The sequence below is a fragment of the Mustela nivalis genome (assembly GCF_964662115.1).
Source record: "Mustela nivalis genome assembly, chromosome: 8".
Taxonomy (NCBI): Eukaryota; Metazoa; Chordata; class Mammalia; order Carnivora; family Mustelidae; genus Mustela; species Mustela nivalis.
Window position 1 is genome coordinate 134,647,117 of NC_139027.1, and position 17,190 is coordinate 134,664,306.

General features: G+C 42.7%; 1 protein-coding gene across 4 annotated transcripts in view; it reads right to left on the bottom strand.

Annotated features, from left to right (window-relative positions):
* The window catches only part of ZFP64 (ZFP64 zinc finger protein), an 87,421-nt gene that overhangs the window by 43,810 nt on the left and 26,421 nt on the right, over nt 1-17,190 (bottom strand). For 2 of the 4 annotated variants that reach the window (XM_082744949.1, XM_082744948.1), the window contains exon 6: nt 13,564-15,418. The exons of the other annotated variants lie outside the window; for them this stretch is intronic. In XM_082744949.1, the coding sequence (XP_082601075.1) occupies nt 14,136-15,418 (1,283 nt within the window). In that variant the 3' untranslated portion in view covers nt 13,564-14,135. Of the gene's footprint in view, nt 1-13,563; nt 15,419-17,190 lie in introns of those variants that run through there. 4 annotated transcript variants of the gene reach the window in all.

Genomic DNA, 17,190 nt, shown 5'->3' on the forward strand with positions numbered 1-17,190 from the left:
GCAAATGTCAGATAAAGGGCTAGCATTTAGAATCTAGAATGTATAAAGAACTTATCAAACTCAGCACCCAAAAAACAAAAAATCCAGTCAAGAAATGGGCAGAAGACATGAACAGACATTTCTTCTAAGAAGACATACAAATGGCCAACAGACACATGAAAAAGTGCTCAACATCACTTGGCATCGGGGAAAGACAAATCAAAACCACTAGATACCACCTCACACCATTCAGAATGGCTAAAATTAGCAACTCAGGAAGCAACAGATGTTGGCCAGGATGTGGAGAAAGGGGGACCCTCTTAACTGCTGGTGGGAATGCAAGGTGGTACAGCCACTCTGGAAAACAGTATGGAGGTTCCTCAAAAAGTTAAAAATAGAGCTACCCTATGACCTAGAAATTGCACTACTAGGTATTTATCCAAAGGATACAAACATAGTGATTTGAAGGGGCATGTGCACCCCCAATGTTTATAGCAGCAATGTTTACCATAGCCAAACAATGGAAAGAGCTCAGACGTCCATCAACAGATGAATGGATACAGAAGTGAGATATATATATATATATATATATATATAACTCAGCCATCAAAAAGAATGAAATCTTGCTATTTGCAATGACATAGATGGACTTAGAGGGTATTATGCTAAGTGAACTAAATCAGAGAAAGACAAATACCATATGGTTTCACTCATATGTGGAACTTAAGAAACAAATCAGATGAACATAGGGGAAAGGCAAACCATAGAGATTGCTGAACTCTGGGGAACAAACTGAGGGTTGCTGGAGGGGGGTGAGGGGGATGACGTAACTGGATGATGGGCACGAAGGAGAGCACTTGATGGAAAGAGCACTGGGTGTTGTTTGCAACTGACGAATCACTGAATTCTACCTCTGGAACTAATAATACAGTGCATGTTAACTAAAGAGAATTTTTATTTATTTATTTATTTATTTATTTAAAGATCTTTATCTATTTATTTGACAGACAGAGATCATAAGTAGGAGAGAGGCAGACAGAAAGAGAGGGCGAAGCAGCCTCCCTGCTGAGCAGAGAACCCGATGCGGGGCTCGATCCCAGGACCCCGGGACCACGACCTGAGCTTAAGGCAGAGGCTTCAACCCACTGAGTCACCCAGGTGCCCGTACTTGTTTATTTATTTTTAAAAAAGATTTTATTTATTTATTTGAGAGAGAGGGAGAGCATGAACGGTGGGGAGGGGCAAAGGGAGAGGGAGAAGCAGGCTCCCTACTGAGCTGGGAGCCTGACATGGGGGCTCGATCCTCCATCCCAGGACTCCGGGATCATGACCTGAGCTGATCATGACCTGAGCTGAAGGCAGATGCCTAACCCACGGAGCCACCCAGACACCCTAAACCGAATTTAAATAAAGAATACAAAAATAAAAAATGGAAAGCGTTTGTAAAAAAATTTACCTAGGGCAAAACAAAGATAAGTACATTATCCGTCCGCCCAACCTCTCTCTTCTCCCTGTAGAACGAATCTTCTCTTGCATTCCTCATGCTGATCACCATCTCCCAGCCCCATTTTCCATTAGGCTCAGCAGGCATCATGCTTGGCGAGGAGTCCGTGAAAGTGCTTTCATTTCTTTTGACATTAAAAGAAAAACAATGGAATGGGATCCCTTCTGGATTACCCATCTCTGTACCCCCATGGTTGCAAAATATAATTTTAAATGTTTATGTGTGTGTGTGTGTGTGTGTGTAGGGAGGGGACTTATGCACGGAAAAGCACCCACAGTCCAGGACATGGCACTGTGACCCTGTTGGCTCCTAATAACTCAAGATTAAACTGTAACCTTCCTTGAAGCTTATGTTCTCTGGTTTGGGGACTTACAGGGGTGGGGCGCCCTGTTGCTCTCACAGCAGGATGAAGTCAGAGGCACCGAGCAAAATTAGAAAGCTAAACCAAACAGGGGGCAAAAGGGACTCTTCCCCACCGGGGAGACACGCAGTGCTGGGGAAGGAAGTAACAAGGTGTGGAGGGCGCTGGCTGGGCTCAAGTGCCATCCGGCCAGTCACCAGCAGAGTGACCTTGCATAGGTCACGTGCCTGCGGAAAGCACAGAACTAGGTAGTGAAACAGCGTTTTAAAGAGTGAAGGGTCAGTTTCCGCAAGAGTCACCCTCTGCAGCCTGAGCTCCTTGAACCTGCAGTTCCTGTGTAAGATCAGGAAGTCCCCTGGCGGAAAGGAGAACTCTTCTGAAGCCCAAACCCAAAATGGGTGAATTCAAGAAAGAAAAAGCATCAGTAGCGAGGATGCCAGCAGGGACCGTGATTCAGGACACAGCCCTTGAGTTCTTGGTCTCCTCAAAAGGACCCGTGGGAAAGTCAACCGCAGCCTGTGGACACCAGCTCCGCGGGCTGGAGCATGGCCGAGCAACGGTGAGCACAGAGCGGAGGCTTCCTGGCGTGCACAAGCTCACAGCAAAGACACGAACGTGAACTCCCCAAACTATACTGTAAACTAAGGTGCCCCAGAATTGGGTCTGTCATTCACAATGGGGTGGGTTCGCAGGAGAGAAAGAAACGGCCGCCCAGTCCGACTTAGTATCCCACCGAGATCCCTGGGGAGAAGGGCAGAGAAGTCCTGCACATAAGCCATTTAGCAAGTTGGCTGAAGGTCATGACTCCCGAAAACATGCTGGTGAGAACACAGGCAGGTGGGGGCCTGGTGCGTCAGGAGGTTAAGTGTCTGCCTGTGGCTCAGGTCACGGTCTCAGGGTCCTCTGATGGAGCCCCGCATCAGACTCGCTGTTCAGCAGAGAGTCTGCTTCTCCCTCTCCCTCTGTCCCTCCTCCCCTTTCTCTGTCTCTATCAAATAAATGAATAAAATCTTAAAAAAAAAAAAAAAAAGAACAAGGCAGGTGGTTTGATGCTGACTTTAGGTTTAGACCTCTTACTGCTAAGAGCTGTGTGACCCTGAGCAGAGCTCTCCTTTTTTTTTTTTTTTTTAAATTTTAAATTTTTAAATTTTTAATTTTTTCCTAAGCAGGTCTCTTACCTTCTCTGAGCTTCTGGTTCAATATTTTAGTATTTCTTAACTGCCTGGATCAGAAAAATCTCCAGAGGCTCTAGATTTCAAACACTGATTATCAGGCCCCCGGCCAGAGGCACTGTACTGGAATTTCCAGAGCTGGGCTGTGGCTGTGGGCATTTTAACACATTTTCCAGGTGATTCTTACACTAGGCAAGATGGGAAACATATCCTTCTCAGCACAATGCGAGTGATAACAGCACTTCCCTCATGGGCTATTGGGGGCATTAAACGAGTTTACTGTGTATAGCACTCAGCACTGTGTTGGCACATCGGGAGCCAGTAAGTACTAGCTTTTATCACTGAAAATCATTACTGCCATTTATTTAATAAATATTTATTGTGCACCTACCGCGTGCAGGGTCCAGATCAAGAGCTGGCAAACTATCACCTAGCACTTGTCTTTGTACGATCTGTAAGCTAAGAATGGTTTTCACGTTTTTTTTGGAATGGTTGCAAAAAAAAAACCAACAAAAGAAAAATAATATTTCCTGACATGTGAGTATTTTAAGAGATTAAGATTTTGATGCCCATAAATAAAGTTTTATTGGAACATGGCCACACCCACTCCTTTACATACTACCTATGGCTTCCATGTTCCACAGCGGAGTGCACAGTTGCAACAGAGACCATGTGGCCCGCAGAGCCGAACATATTTACTATCCGGCTCTTTACACCGGAAGCTGAACCACTGCTCTAAGACAAGGGACTTCCATTAAGATTCTTGTATTTTGGCCACGTGCAAATATTTTTTAAGGGCGTGCTTAAAGAAATCAATTATCAGGTTCTCGTTTTTTGTATGCACTTTTTCCTAAAATTGATCATTTAAGAACATACCAGAAGGTGGCTCCCCTTGAATAATCTGCACCAAATCAATGCATGGAGCTATAAAATCTCTGGGACAAAAAAAAAAAAAAAAAAAAAAAGGACAAAATGTTGGAAATCATGGGTCAGTGTTGAGAAAGTGTTCCCTACCCAGGGAGAGAAATCCCAGGTGACTTTCAGTTCTTTGCTTTTCACAAAATTGACCCAGTTAGTTATGATTGATCATTATGTGATTTTCTAGCACATCATTTGGAAGGAATTAAAATAATTGAGAAGCATCACTGTAACAATACAATTTCTCTCTCCATATCCTTATTTATATGGAAGAGACTTCTCAGACTTTACATCAAGAAGAAAGAAAATAACTGAAGATTACCTGTATCTTCTTCTAGCAGTTGGTAAAAAAAAAAAGAATTTGTTCTTAGGTAATGTTCATCAAGGATATGTAAATAAGCCGATTCAAAAGTAGGCCTATCTATCTCATCAACACATTTATTGCCAGTAAAATTTTCCTTATATTTAATAATTATCAAAATGCATAATATATTTATGTTATTTACAGCATACCAACCAAAAAGTTGTTTCCTTCTTTTTTTAATAGTTTATTTATTTAACTAATCTCTACACCCAATGTGGGGCTCAAACTCATGACCCCAAGATGAAACTCATGTGGTTCTCTGACTGAGTCTGCCAGGCGCCCCCAGAAATGGTTTCTAATGATGAGCTGGTATGGAAAACATGTTTAAAGCTTGGAGCTCTATATAAATTCTTGCAACCATTATGGAAAACACTGAGGAGTTTCCTTAAAAAAACTGAAAATAGAACTATCATATTATCTAGCAGTTCCACTTCTGGGTATTTACCCAAAGAAAATAAAAACACGAGTTCAAAAAGACACTGGCACCCGTGTGTTCACTGAGCATGATTTACAACAGCCAAGATACGGACGCAACCTCAGTGTCCATCCACAGATGAACGGATAAAGATTTGGTACAATATATAGGTGATGTGTATGCATTACTCAGCCACAAAAAATGAAATCTTGCTTTTTGTGACCACATGGATGGACCTAGAGGGAATTATGTTGAATGAAATGAGTCAGGAAGGGAAAGACAAATATCATATGATCTCACATGTTAAACTCAAAAAGCAAAACAAATGAACAAACAAAATAGACTCACAAATACAGAGAACAAACTGATGGTTGCCAGATGGCAGCGGGGTGGGGGACTGGATGAACTAGGTGGAGGGTATTCAGAGATGCCCCCTCCCAATTATAAAATAAATAAGACATGGGGATCTACTGTGCGGCACCGACAGTAACTAAACTTACGGTGGTGATCATTTTGTAATATATATATGTAACAAATCACTATGCTGTACACCTGAAACTAATATAATATTCTATGTCAATTACACTTCAATTAGAAAAAAAATAAAAAAGCTTGGCGCTGTATGGTCATAAGGAATAAAAAATGTAAACTTCAAATGACAGAATCATAATTTTTTTGCTGAGAATTAGGAGGAGATGAACAACAAAATAATTTTCTACATTCTAACATTCAAGCCCCATGTTCAAGACCCTCTCCCTATTCTGGAAGCTTCAGAATCTGGTTCTCTCATTCTGCCTGGCTGAGGTGAGTGAGGTGAGTCCCCACTTGTTTTTCTAGCAACACTGACAGTTTGTCTCAACATGGCGGGTCACCAGCTCTAAGGCACCTCAGAACTGGATGAGATGGGTATTACACCTTCCATCTCCGCTAGAACAGAATTTGAAGATTACGAATCCTACGCCCAAAGGTATCATTCATCTGCCGGATGAAAGAAACGCCAACCGAGGTGCCCGTTCTAAGCGGTATACTCAAGAACTCACTCTCACAGAATGACGGTAAGATCAGAGTAAAGACACGAAACAGGGAAGAGGAAGAATATATAAGAAACGATGTCAGACAATGACCGTTGTCATCTTTGGCCAGATCTAAGTGGGTGAAGGTAACACAGGAATTATGAGACAAACCACAGGACAAAACTTAGCGGAAGCTTGGAAAGAAGCCCATGAACTGTCTTAGCAAAATTTGGGATTTGGGGAGAAGGGGGTTGCAGCAAGAGATGAGGTTCAAAGGCCTCCTGTCATGGGGGAACGAGACTTTTCAGTAGGAGGTGGGGGCATGGTCACTATTTATATTTGAGACGGCACTAGAGAAAAGTGAACTTACAAATAATTGGTAAAGTTTGGAAAGTAACTGTTAGCAGAATGGAGACACAGGCAGGAACTTTCAAGAGAAGAGGAAATAGCTAGAAAGAAAAAGAGAGAAAAAAATCATGAAGTTTAATAAACAGTAAATATTCGGTAAGACAGAAGTGAATGTACAAAGTCTATGTGACTATGATAAAAGCAAACAGTGTGACTTCTCCTATCCAAGACAAAGGGAAGCTGATAAAAGAAATATCTTAAATAACAGTGTAGGCAACAGTAAATAAATAAATGTAATAAATATAAATGTATAAATGTATAAAAATAATGTATAAAATGTATAAAAATAAATGTAAATAAATATAAAGCAGGGCTTAGAATGTTATCAAGAGATAAAGTATAATGTAAGGTCAAAAGCTACTGAATGGAAAGAATAGGTATAGAAAAAAGGAAAAAAAGGTAAAATCGACAAAGAACATATAATAACCACGAACTCATACACCTCAAACAACATGGGGCAAGGTATAATAAAACAAAACACCCTAGTAGATATAAGAAAAGCTTGGTTTAAAAGAAAGATAACCATGCTGAGAGGTTTACAAATACTTCTTTCAAACTTTATCAGACAGAAAAGATGAGAAGTGAATAATTAAGTCAATGTGCTTCTTCTTTTTCTTATAAAAGATTTTATTTATTTGAGAGACAGAGTGCGCATGAGTTATGGGGGCGGGCGGGGGAGAGCAGAGGGAGAAAGAGAAGCAGACTCCCCGCTGAGCAGTGACCTGGATGGATGATGCTGGGCTCAGTTCCTGGATGCTGACGGAGACCATGACCTAAGCCGAAGGCAGGCCCTTAATGGACGGAGCCACCCAGGCGCCCCACCCCACTGCCTCTTTAAACAAGATTTTATTTATTTATTAAATATTTTATTTATTTATTTGAGAGTGAGAGAGAGTGAATGAGTAGAGGAGGGGCAGAGGGAGAGGGAGAATCAGACTCCCACTCAGCAGGGAAGTCCCATGTGGGGCTCGATCCCAGGACCCAGGGATCATGATCCGAGCCAAAGGCAGATGTTTAACTGACTAAGCCACACAGGTGCCCTTAAAGATTTTATTTAGAATGTTAATTTTTTTCCTTAACATGCTTATTTCATAGATACCTGTCAATCATAGCAAAAACTGGTCACATGCATTGTCATTGAAAGAACTAATAAATTACAGGGGCACCCAGGCTCCCTGCTCCGCAGAGAGACTGCTTCTCCTTCTCCTTCTGCCCCTCCCCACCAAGGGTTCTCTCTCTCTCTCTCTCTCTCTCGAATAAATAAATAAAATCTTACTAAAAAATAAACTAATAAATAACAAAGTGTATGTATTTTCATAGATCACATCCTCAGGCCTATGAGTATCAGAAACTACAATTCCAAATACAGTTTTCCACATCGTGACTATTTGAAAAATAAGAAACGTCCTTTTCTATAACCCACCAAACCAAGCAACCCACTCTGAAACGAAATAGCAAAGCATCTAGAACTTACAAAAGAAGAATACTTCATATATAAATCTATAGGAATATGGATTTTGTGAACTTTTTAAAAATTAAAAAAAATTTTTTTAGATTTTATTTATGTGACAGCCCGATGCGGGGCTTGATCCCACGACCCTGAGATCATGACCTGAGCTGAAGGCAGAGGCTTAACCCACTGAGCCACCCAGGAGCCCCTATTGTGAACATTTTTGAAAGACCCCAAAATAGGCAAAAGAGAAAGATGGGGTGTCCTATGTCTTCCCTGCTCTGGGTTATCTAATTCTTTGGACATTCGTGCCTTTCATTGTTTTTGAGATAGTTTACAACCTTCTGAGGCACAGAAACATGTAATAAGGCAAACAACTCATCCACAGAAACGTGAATGCACTTTGTCCCGACGGAAAGTCCGGAGGTTGCCATGGAGACACCTGAGCCGCTCTGTATGCGTGTGAATTTCTGGCTGCCTATGCAACTGAACATGCGCTGAATTCTCCTGTGAGCCTGTTGGAGCCTGTTGGAGCCTGCTGAAACCAATGCACTCATTAATATCTTCATGACAGTTCACCCATTAACATTTTACATTTGTAGGACACTCATGATTGGAACTTTTAAAAAAATGATTTCTAACATTGGGTTAAGTCACCGTGGAAAATACGTAGCTTTAAATGCTTTCATCATGAAAGCCTCAAAATCATCGAACTTAGAGGAACTTAGAATAACAAAATAAACAGAAAGAAAAGCAGGAAGAAGATTAATTAAAAAGAGAAAAGCCGAAATGAATAAAATGGAGGAGGAAAAACTGAGTAACTAACAGCAAAAGCTTCCACATGAATAGTTTTGCTTTTACTTTAATACAAATGAAAAATAGACAAACCCTTTGACAAACTAAGGAGAAGACTGACAATACAAGAAAACAAAAACAGAAACCCTGCCCGGATCTGAGACCACTACCGTCCGAAACCAACAGCCATAAGAAAGCCGACAGACACCTCAAAATGCCAAAGATTTAAAACTCACTTTAAGAGGATATTAAACGGAATGTAAAATTCAGAGCAAAGTGAGTAATTTTTCATTTTGCAAAATAAAAATGACCAATATCGAGCCACATGGGCTGTAAAATGCAGACTGGTCGTTGTGGAAAAAGTAGGAAAGTTTTTTTTTTAAGCATGGGCCACAAAAGAGGGACGAAGACTACATCATAAATGGATCATTCCCGACATGGCGAAGCTATTGCTAAATGGCTGAAAAAGAAGGGAAGAGCCCCAATTTATTTTCAGAGTAGCATCACCTACAACAAACAAGCAAAAATCAGAGCCTGAAAAAGAATCCCAGAGATCAACTGCACTTATGGATAGAGTCGTACAACTTTCAAGCGAAATACCATAATTGCAAACCGAGCAGTGTGTTTGTTAGAAGAATAAGCCAACACGACCCACGGCTTGTTCAGGAATGCAAGGTGATTCGTACCAGCTATACAAATTCACTACATCCACAGACTTCAGTCCCAAACCCAAGGACTTGTCAAAAGATACTGAAAAGGTATTTGATACAATTCAGCAACTTACCCTGATACAAACTCTAAGTGAAAATGGCCGTAGAAGAAAAAGACCCAGGTCCTAGAAAAACCACCACTCAAAGGGTCAGTGCATTTATATTAACCCAGGAAATTCTAAAGACGTTCATATTAAAACTGGAGACACAAAAGGATGTCCGCTGTATCAGCTTTGTTTGAAGGCTGAGGCTAATTACAATGGGACAAGGAAACAATTGAAATAGTATAAATATTACAAGAAAAAACAACTTGGAAATGAGATGACTGTATCATAACCATTATAAGTTATATTTGTCAGAGACCAGGAGTTTCTAATAAATAAGTATTGTTAATTAATAAGAAAAATTTTTTAAAGATTTTGTTTTTAAGTAATTGCTACATCCAATATGGGACTTGAACTTACAACCCCAAGATCAAGAGTCTCACACTCTACCAATTGAGCCAGCCAGGCGCCCCAATTAATGTTTGCTAAGGGAACTCAATATAGACAAATACACCAAATACAGCTTTTCATTATATGTTTGCAACTATTTTAACATGGAAAAATCCTATTTATAATTATAATAAAATGATAGAATAATAAGGAAATATAGGCCTCATATTGTAAGAACAGATTGTATATGAAGAAAACTATATGAATAATGGTTACCCCAGGATTTGAATAAAGGTTTTTGGGCATAAGATTTAACATATTTTAAAAAGTCATTCTTTGTATAAGTTCAACATCACATGGATCCATTTCTAATAAAAATTCTCAAAAGGTTTTTTGGGGGGGCCCTTGAGAACTACTGGATAAAATGATAGCTCATTTGAAAATGAATATCTAGGAATTGCTATGAAAATTCTGGAAAAGAATAGCTAGAGGGAGGCTTTGTGATCCTAAAAGACAGTCAGGCTCGTCTTAATGCTATTATAATAAAAAGTGTGCTGCTGGCAAACCAGAGAAGATATAGATCAGTGAGATACAGCAGAGCTTCCAGAAACAGAACTAAGTATATTCGAGAACTTCCATTTATAGGTGAAATTAGGATTTCCATGGAAAGGAAAATAATATTTTATTTAAAAAATGGTCCTGGCATAGGTGGGCTCCCAAATTCCCATGTCATATGGGCATGGAGTTTTTGCTGCAGTAAGTTGCTAACTAAAAACAAACAACACATATATTAAAGAAAAAACAAAGCTTTTTTTTCATCTCAGGGGAAGAGGTGATCATCCTAGAAAAAAAACAAGAGCTCTAAGTGATGCACCCGAAGGCTGACTGTAGGAAAAGAGAGTTCTTTCTATGAGGTGACAGCACCACAGGAACAGTCAGAAGACAAAGGACAGGAGGGAAGAAATTGTGACAGACATGGGGTTTGTGTTCCCAGTGTACAACAATCCAAGGAGAAACACGATGGAGAATGTGTTTTAGGTTCACAGACAAGAAAAATGCCAATGATCAACAAGTCTATATAGAGATGTCACAGAAATGCAGATCCAAAAGCCAGCGGGGGAAATGGACAGAGCCCAGATGGCGTATTTTATTAGTCAGACTGACTGACAAAACTTGGAAAGACTGCTAACAGCCAGGACTGGTGAGAGCTGGGGCCCGCATCACGGAGGAGGCAACATTTTGAAAAAAGCAATCTGAATCCATACGCAAGTACGAACTACAGACACTCACTGTAACTCCAAAAGCACAACTGAATGTGGGCAATTGTGCAGGAGAGTGATTGCTACTGTTTTTAACCTGAGTATCCATGAGCAGGGAGTTGAATAATGCACGGTATGTCTCCACTACTACCTTTTGCTTAGAAAAACATTAGAGACAGATGTATTCACCCACAGTCGTGTGCATACATGGATAGTAAGAGCAGAAGCAGTATGGTACAATAACTAGAAAAATAGGGAAAAACCTTTTCTACATGATTGTTTTGAGTCTGTGTAAGTCAGTATGTACATGGAGAAAACTTAACATTACGAACCTTGGGTAGAAGGATAATAGGAATGGCGCTGGAGATGACTGGCTTGGTTTTTGTACAATTCTGCATAGAGTTCCTTTATTATAAGGAACAAATTTTGCCGTTGTGGTTTGTTAAAAAATATCCAACTCTGTGTGTGTGAGTGTATGTGGAAGCATGTATAGGTGTGCATGGAGGGAAGCAGCTAGCTGGGGATATAAATATACAAAAGGAAATATATAAACAGAAAATAGTATGCTTGATTCAAACCCAACTCTGTCACCGGAGTAGAAAACATACATACATAACATAGAAACAAAGGAAGTCCATTAAAAAAGGAAATCCATCAACATGGTCACAGTTTTGATGTCTGGATAGTAAGATTACTAGTAACTTTAATTTCAAATTTTTTAATTTTTTATTTTTTGAAAGAAAGATTTTATTTATTTATAGAGAGAGGGTGTGCACGGGGTGGGGGGAAGGGAAAGGGGGAGAGAGAGTTTCAAGTGGACTTGACAATGAGTGCAGAGCCCGAGGTGGGGCTTGGCCCCTTGACCCCAAGATCGTGACCTGAGCAGAAACCAAGAGTCAGATGCTTAACCAACTAAGCCACCCAAGTGCCCCAACTTTAATTTTTTAAAATAATATAATGTGTTTTTCATCTTGAAATGCACATTACATTTCTAATCAGGAAGAAAAAGTCCTTTAAAATTTGAAGAAAGGGGCATTCTGGAAAGAAAGATCTAGAAAGTAGGTTCACGACAATAGAAATTTCCTGGCTAAAACTGAACAGCTAAATAGTTTCTTAAAGAGCTGTAGGCAGGGGGCGCCTGGGTGGCTCAGTGGGTTAAAGCCTCTGCTTTTGGCTCAGGTCATGATCCCAGAGTTCTGGGATGGAGCCCCACATCAGGCTCTCTGCTCGACGGGGAGCCTGCTTCCTCCTCTCTCTCTGCCTGCCTCTCTGCCTACTTGTGATCTCTGTCAGATAAATAAATAAAATCTTAAAAAAAGGGGGGGGGGCTGTAGGCAGGACACCTGGGTGGTGCAGTCAGTTAAGCATCTGACTCTTGGTTTTGGCTCAGGTCATGATCTCAGGGTCCTGAGATAGAGCCTCGTGTCAGGCTCTGCGCTGGTGTTGGAGCCTGCTTAAGTTTCTCTCTCCCTTACCTTCTGCCCCTCCACACACCCCCAGTTAGTGCTCTCCTTCTCAGTTAAGAAAAAAAAAGAGCTGTAGCAATAATTCTAAAGCAGTGAAATTATTAAAATATTAACCAGCAAGCTGCAAGCTTTTTCATTTTCTTGCCAAACCAGTTAATGACTCATTATTACCATCGCTAATATGAAAATAAATTGTGGCAATCCCCCCGCCCCGTGTTCAAATACTGAGGATCAAAGAAAGGAGACAACTCTAACTTTACAGCTATTTCCTAAGGGAAGCTGATTTTCCTATTCCAATAGGCAAACCCTGAAGGTTTCTGCATCATAGCCTTTTGTGTATTTCCTTAGTTTGTTATTACCAAAGAAAAGGGGAGAGAGGATGGGTAATATCTTTATGTAAAAGTGAGCTAATCTGCACGAGAATTTTAATGTTTGTGTGCTAGGAAAGTCAAAGTGATGAGGGGTCTGGTAAAAATGTAAGGGTTTTCTGGGTACCTGGGTGGCTCATTTAGTTAAGGGACTGCCTTAGGCTCAGGGCATGATCCTAGGGTCCTGGCACTAAGCACCCCCTGGGGCTCCTTGCTCAGTGGGACGCCTGCTTCTCTCTCTCCCTCTGCCTACTGCTCCCTCTGCTTGTGCTCTCTCCTCCGGTGTCAAATAAATAAATAAAATCTTTAAAAAATAATGCAAGGTTTCTTGTAACATTTAAATGCGCTGTCCTCACCTATCCTTGCTGACACTCTGTGAGAGCATGTTTCAGTCATTCAATATGTATTAAGAGCCCACGGTGAGTTGAAGATCCTGGTAGAGGCTGGAAATCAGAGATAACTGGTTCAGGGCTTTGGGCAATTCACAAGCGTGGGTAATTCTAGCTTGCTCTCTGGCGCCACCTACTGATCAAACAGCATTTTAATTCTAAAACAGTAATATTTGAATTCCCCTTTCCTCAATAGAGCCTAGGCTTTTGAAAAACGCAGGTGCTTTTCCAGTCCCGTTCGTCTTGTCCCTGGGATGGCACACATACTGATACTTAAAACAACAGTATCCTAGAAAGCCATCCTAAATGTTAATAGGAACTCACATCATATTTGCATCTAAACAGAAATCTCAAGTTTCAAAATGGAAATGGTATCACGGGGTCACTTGAGCACGAGGCATACTTAAGTCGAGTGTGAAGGTGGTAAGACATTTGCATCCTATCGCTCAGAGGACTAAAAGCCTTTGCTTCTTCAAATTCCCTTTAATTATAGGATAATTCACACCCCGCTATGCTCCAGGCATACTGTGACTCTAAAAAAATCATTAACATTCTGTATATTTTACTCACATATCAATTTATTAGGAAACCATTCCTTTTTTTCTCATTAGCACTAGACATTTTTTGGGGGGGTGGGGGTCAAGTATCCATGTAACATTATGTAGAAAATGGTCCTCATGCCGATCGATTTGTATCCATGTACTAAAACAGTAATAGCCCAGACTTGGAGGGAGGATGTTTCAGCATGATGACTTCAGAGAGGCTGGGAAGTCTCCCATCTCCCACACAACTTTAATGAGATTGGAAAAAACCCTTCTCAGAACTGGGAAATCAAGCCGGACAAAAAAACGTATTCACTACTCACTGCCTTGAATTCCAACCCCTGACTGGAATCATCTCCGCGACAGCCAACAGTCAGAACACTCCGAACACGGCGACTCAGAGGTGGTCTCAACGTGATCACAAGCATTTAAAAAATTATAGTAAGCAGTATAAAATTACAATTTATTACGAGGGGAGGGGTTTCACAACAACCCTTAAAAACATTAAGAGCAAACCTCTCACAGAACTCTATTTAGGACTTCGTGTTTTTGTCACTCCATTTCCCCCTTTCTTTTGGTTTTTAGGTACTAATCTGGTATGGAGTCCGCCGGACAGAGCAAGGCCGGGTGGGCTCCCCCTTGAATGATGGAGTAAGTCTGCTTGGGCAGTTCTTGTTGGGAGGAGGAGGAGAAGATCGGCGGCGCCGTGGTGGCCACCGCGATGTTCTGCCCTCCGTCGCTCACCACGGTCACTTCAGCCGTCCCCTCCTGAATCAAGGCATTAAGGCCTTCAAAGTCCGTGCACGTGATTCCCGAACTAGTGATGAAAGTCTGGTTGCCGGAGCCTTCCTGGGGGCTGCCCGGGGTGGTGGGGATGAGAGTCTGGTGCAGAGTGGCGCCGTCGGCCTGGTCGTGAGTGGTCAGCAGGACCGCGGGCTGGCTCATCGCGCCCGCCTCGCTGGCACACCCCGAGGGCTGAGGAGGGGCGATCAGATTGACCTGGCGCAGGATCTGCAGCCGGCTGTTCCCGGGGAGCTCCTCGGCGTTCTGCGCCACCAAGGCGGGGGGTACGATGTTCACCGCGGTGGCCGCCGCCTGGATGATGGTGTTGGCCTGCGGCACTTGGTGCCCCACGATGATTTTGACTCGGCCCTCGCTGAACGGGGGCACTTGGCTGGGCTGGAGGGGCACCTGCAGGTGGCCCACGGTGAGGGGCGCGGCCGGCTGCTTGCTGGGGTCTATCTGGAACTGCAGGACCGTCACGTCCGAGTTCTTATTCTCATTGTACTCACTGTGCTGCCTCTTGTGGCTGCGGAGCGAGTCCTCGCGCATGAACGAGGCGTCGCATATGTCACAGTGGAAAGTCTTCTTGGCGTCCAGCTTGGCCACCTGCCGGCCGCTCTGTCGGCCCGCGTCTTTCCTCTCCGCGGCCTCGCTCTTCACCATGTCCCCGTGGAACTTCTTCATGTGCTTGCTGAGGTTGCTGGGTTGCTTGGTGTCGAAGCTGCAGTAGTGACACTTGAAGGGGCGGTCGGTGCAGTGGATGCGCTCGTGCACGCGCAGCGCGGCCTTGCTGGAGCACGAGTAGCTGCACTCGGAGCACTTCTCGGGATGCTCCGACTGGTGCGCCCGGCTGTGCTTCCGGAGGGTGGCTTTGCTGTCACCCAGGAAGTCGCAGTGCGGACACTTGAAGTTATTCCCGCTGTGCTTGATGCGGATGTGCGACTTGAGGTTGCCCTTCATGGTGCAGCGGACATTGCAGAACTCGCACTTGAAAGGCTTCTCCCCCGAGTGCACGCGCATGTGCCTTTTCAAGTCCGAGCTGATTTTGAACTTGGCGCTACAGAGCCAGCACTGGAAGGGGGCGTCCCCTGTCAACACAAGGTGAGTTTCGATAAGAACAGGCAGGCAACAACCACAGCGGATCCCCCCGAAGCACACACCAGACAATCGCTTATACCAAGGCAGGCGAGTGGAGCCTTTCCCACCGCAGCTGCTAGCAGCCCCTGGGAGAAAAAAAAAGGGGGGGGGGTGGCGTGGGGGGCGGGGCTTCTTTTCTTTCCCCAAACCTAAACCACCAGCACCCTTATAAAAACCCACAAGAAAAAGGGGAGATTGAAAAGAGCTATTTAATGGTCCCAAATAAAATAGTGTTTGTGAACACACTTATGTTCTTTAAAACGACCAAGCTATGGTTCAATTTTGCTACTGTGCCTGCTCTGCTAGTTAATGGTTCCCAGTTGTGTAAATTCTGCATAATCCGTTGATTCTGATTGAGTTACATGTTGTAACAGACTCGAGGACACATTTTGGAAACCGTCCGCTCCATGCTCCCTCATCAGAACAGTCTTTTATAAAGCGATTGAAACGCCCAGCTTACGCTTCATGCAGATTTTTATTAATAAAGACGTGTTTATTGCGCAAAATTTATTTATCCCACATTGCCAGCTGCGTTCTTGTGAAGTTACGAAATCCAGCTGCTTGATTTTTTTTTTTTTTAATTCATGGTCGCTGAAAGATGAGCAGAGAAAGTGAAATTGCAAACATCTGAATGCACACGACACTCCAAATTTGTTTCCTCAATGAATGGCAAATCCGAATCACCTACGGCACTGAGAGTTCAAGCAAATTGGTGACCCTGCCCATTCCAGTATTGCTGAAGCAAACAAAGTAGCAGCTAACATTCTTCCGTTGTTTCCAAGATGGTAGGTGCTCTGCTGAGCACGTTACAAGGTCACAAGAGTGGTCTCATTTGATGATCCCAACATTCCCACGAGATGGGTACTATTATTGGTATTCTTCTTCTTCTTTTTTTTTTTTTTAAGATTTTATTTATTTGTTTGACAGACAGAGATCACAAATAGGCAGAGAGGCAGACAGAGAAAGGGGGAAGCAGGCTCCCTGCCAAGCAGAGAGCCCAATGTGGGGCTCGATCCCAGGACCCTGAGATCATGACCTGAGCCGAAGGCAGAGGTTTTAACCCACTGAGCCACCCAGGTGCCCTTATTATCGGTATTATTCTTAGCACTACTGCACAAATGAGGCCTAGAGAGACTACATCAGCTTGTTCATGGTCACCCAGTAGTGCGTAGCAGGGCTTGGATTCCTTCCAACCCAGGCTGGCTCCAAAGCTGGTATTCCTAGATGCTGGGTAATTATCTGTGCATGTGACTGATGTTTGCTTTCTTAGGCCATAAGCTCAAAGATGGGCTCGTGTTCCGGCCTTTTTGGCATAAGGTCTAAAACATCATCATAAGCTGCTTAATAAATGCAAGTAAGTAAAGATGGCAGGGAGCAAATTTGACAAACTTCTAGAAGACTGAGAAGCTCAAACCTAAACCATGCTTTGTATGACTAAAGACCACCAAGATCATGCACAGGAAGTTCTAGAACAAGGAATGGTAAGCTATAGCCTGTGGGCCAGATGTGGTCCACTGCCTGTTGTTTTATAAATAAAGTTTTATTGGAATCTAGCCACACACCAACATGTTCACATGTTGCTTATGGTTGTTTTGTGCTACAAAGGTGGAGGTGAGCAATTGTGACAGAGACTGTATTGCTTGTAAAGGCCAAACCCTTTGCTATTTGGCCTTTTACAGAAAGTTCACTGACTCTTGGCCTTGGAATCTTTTTCTTAACCTCT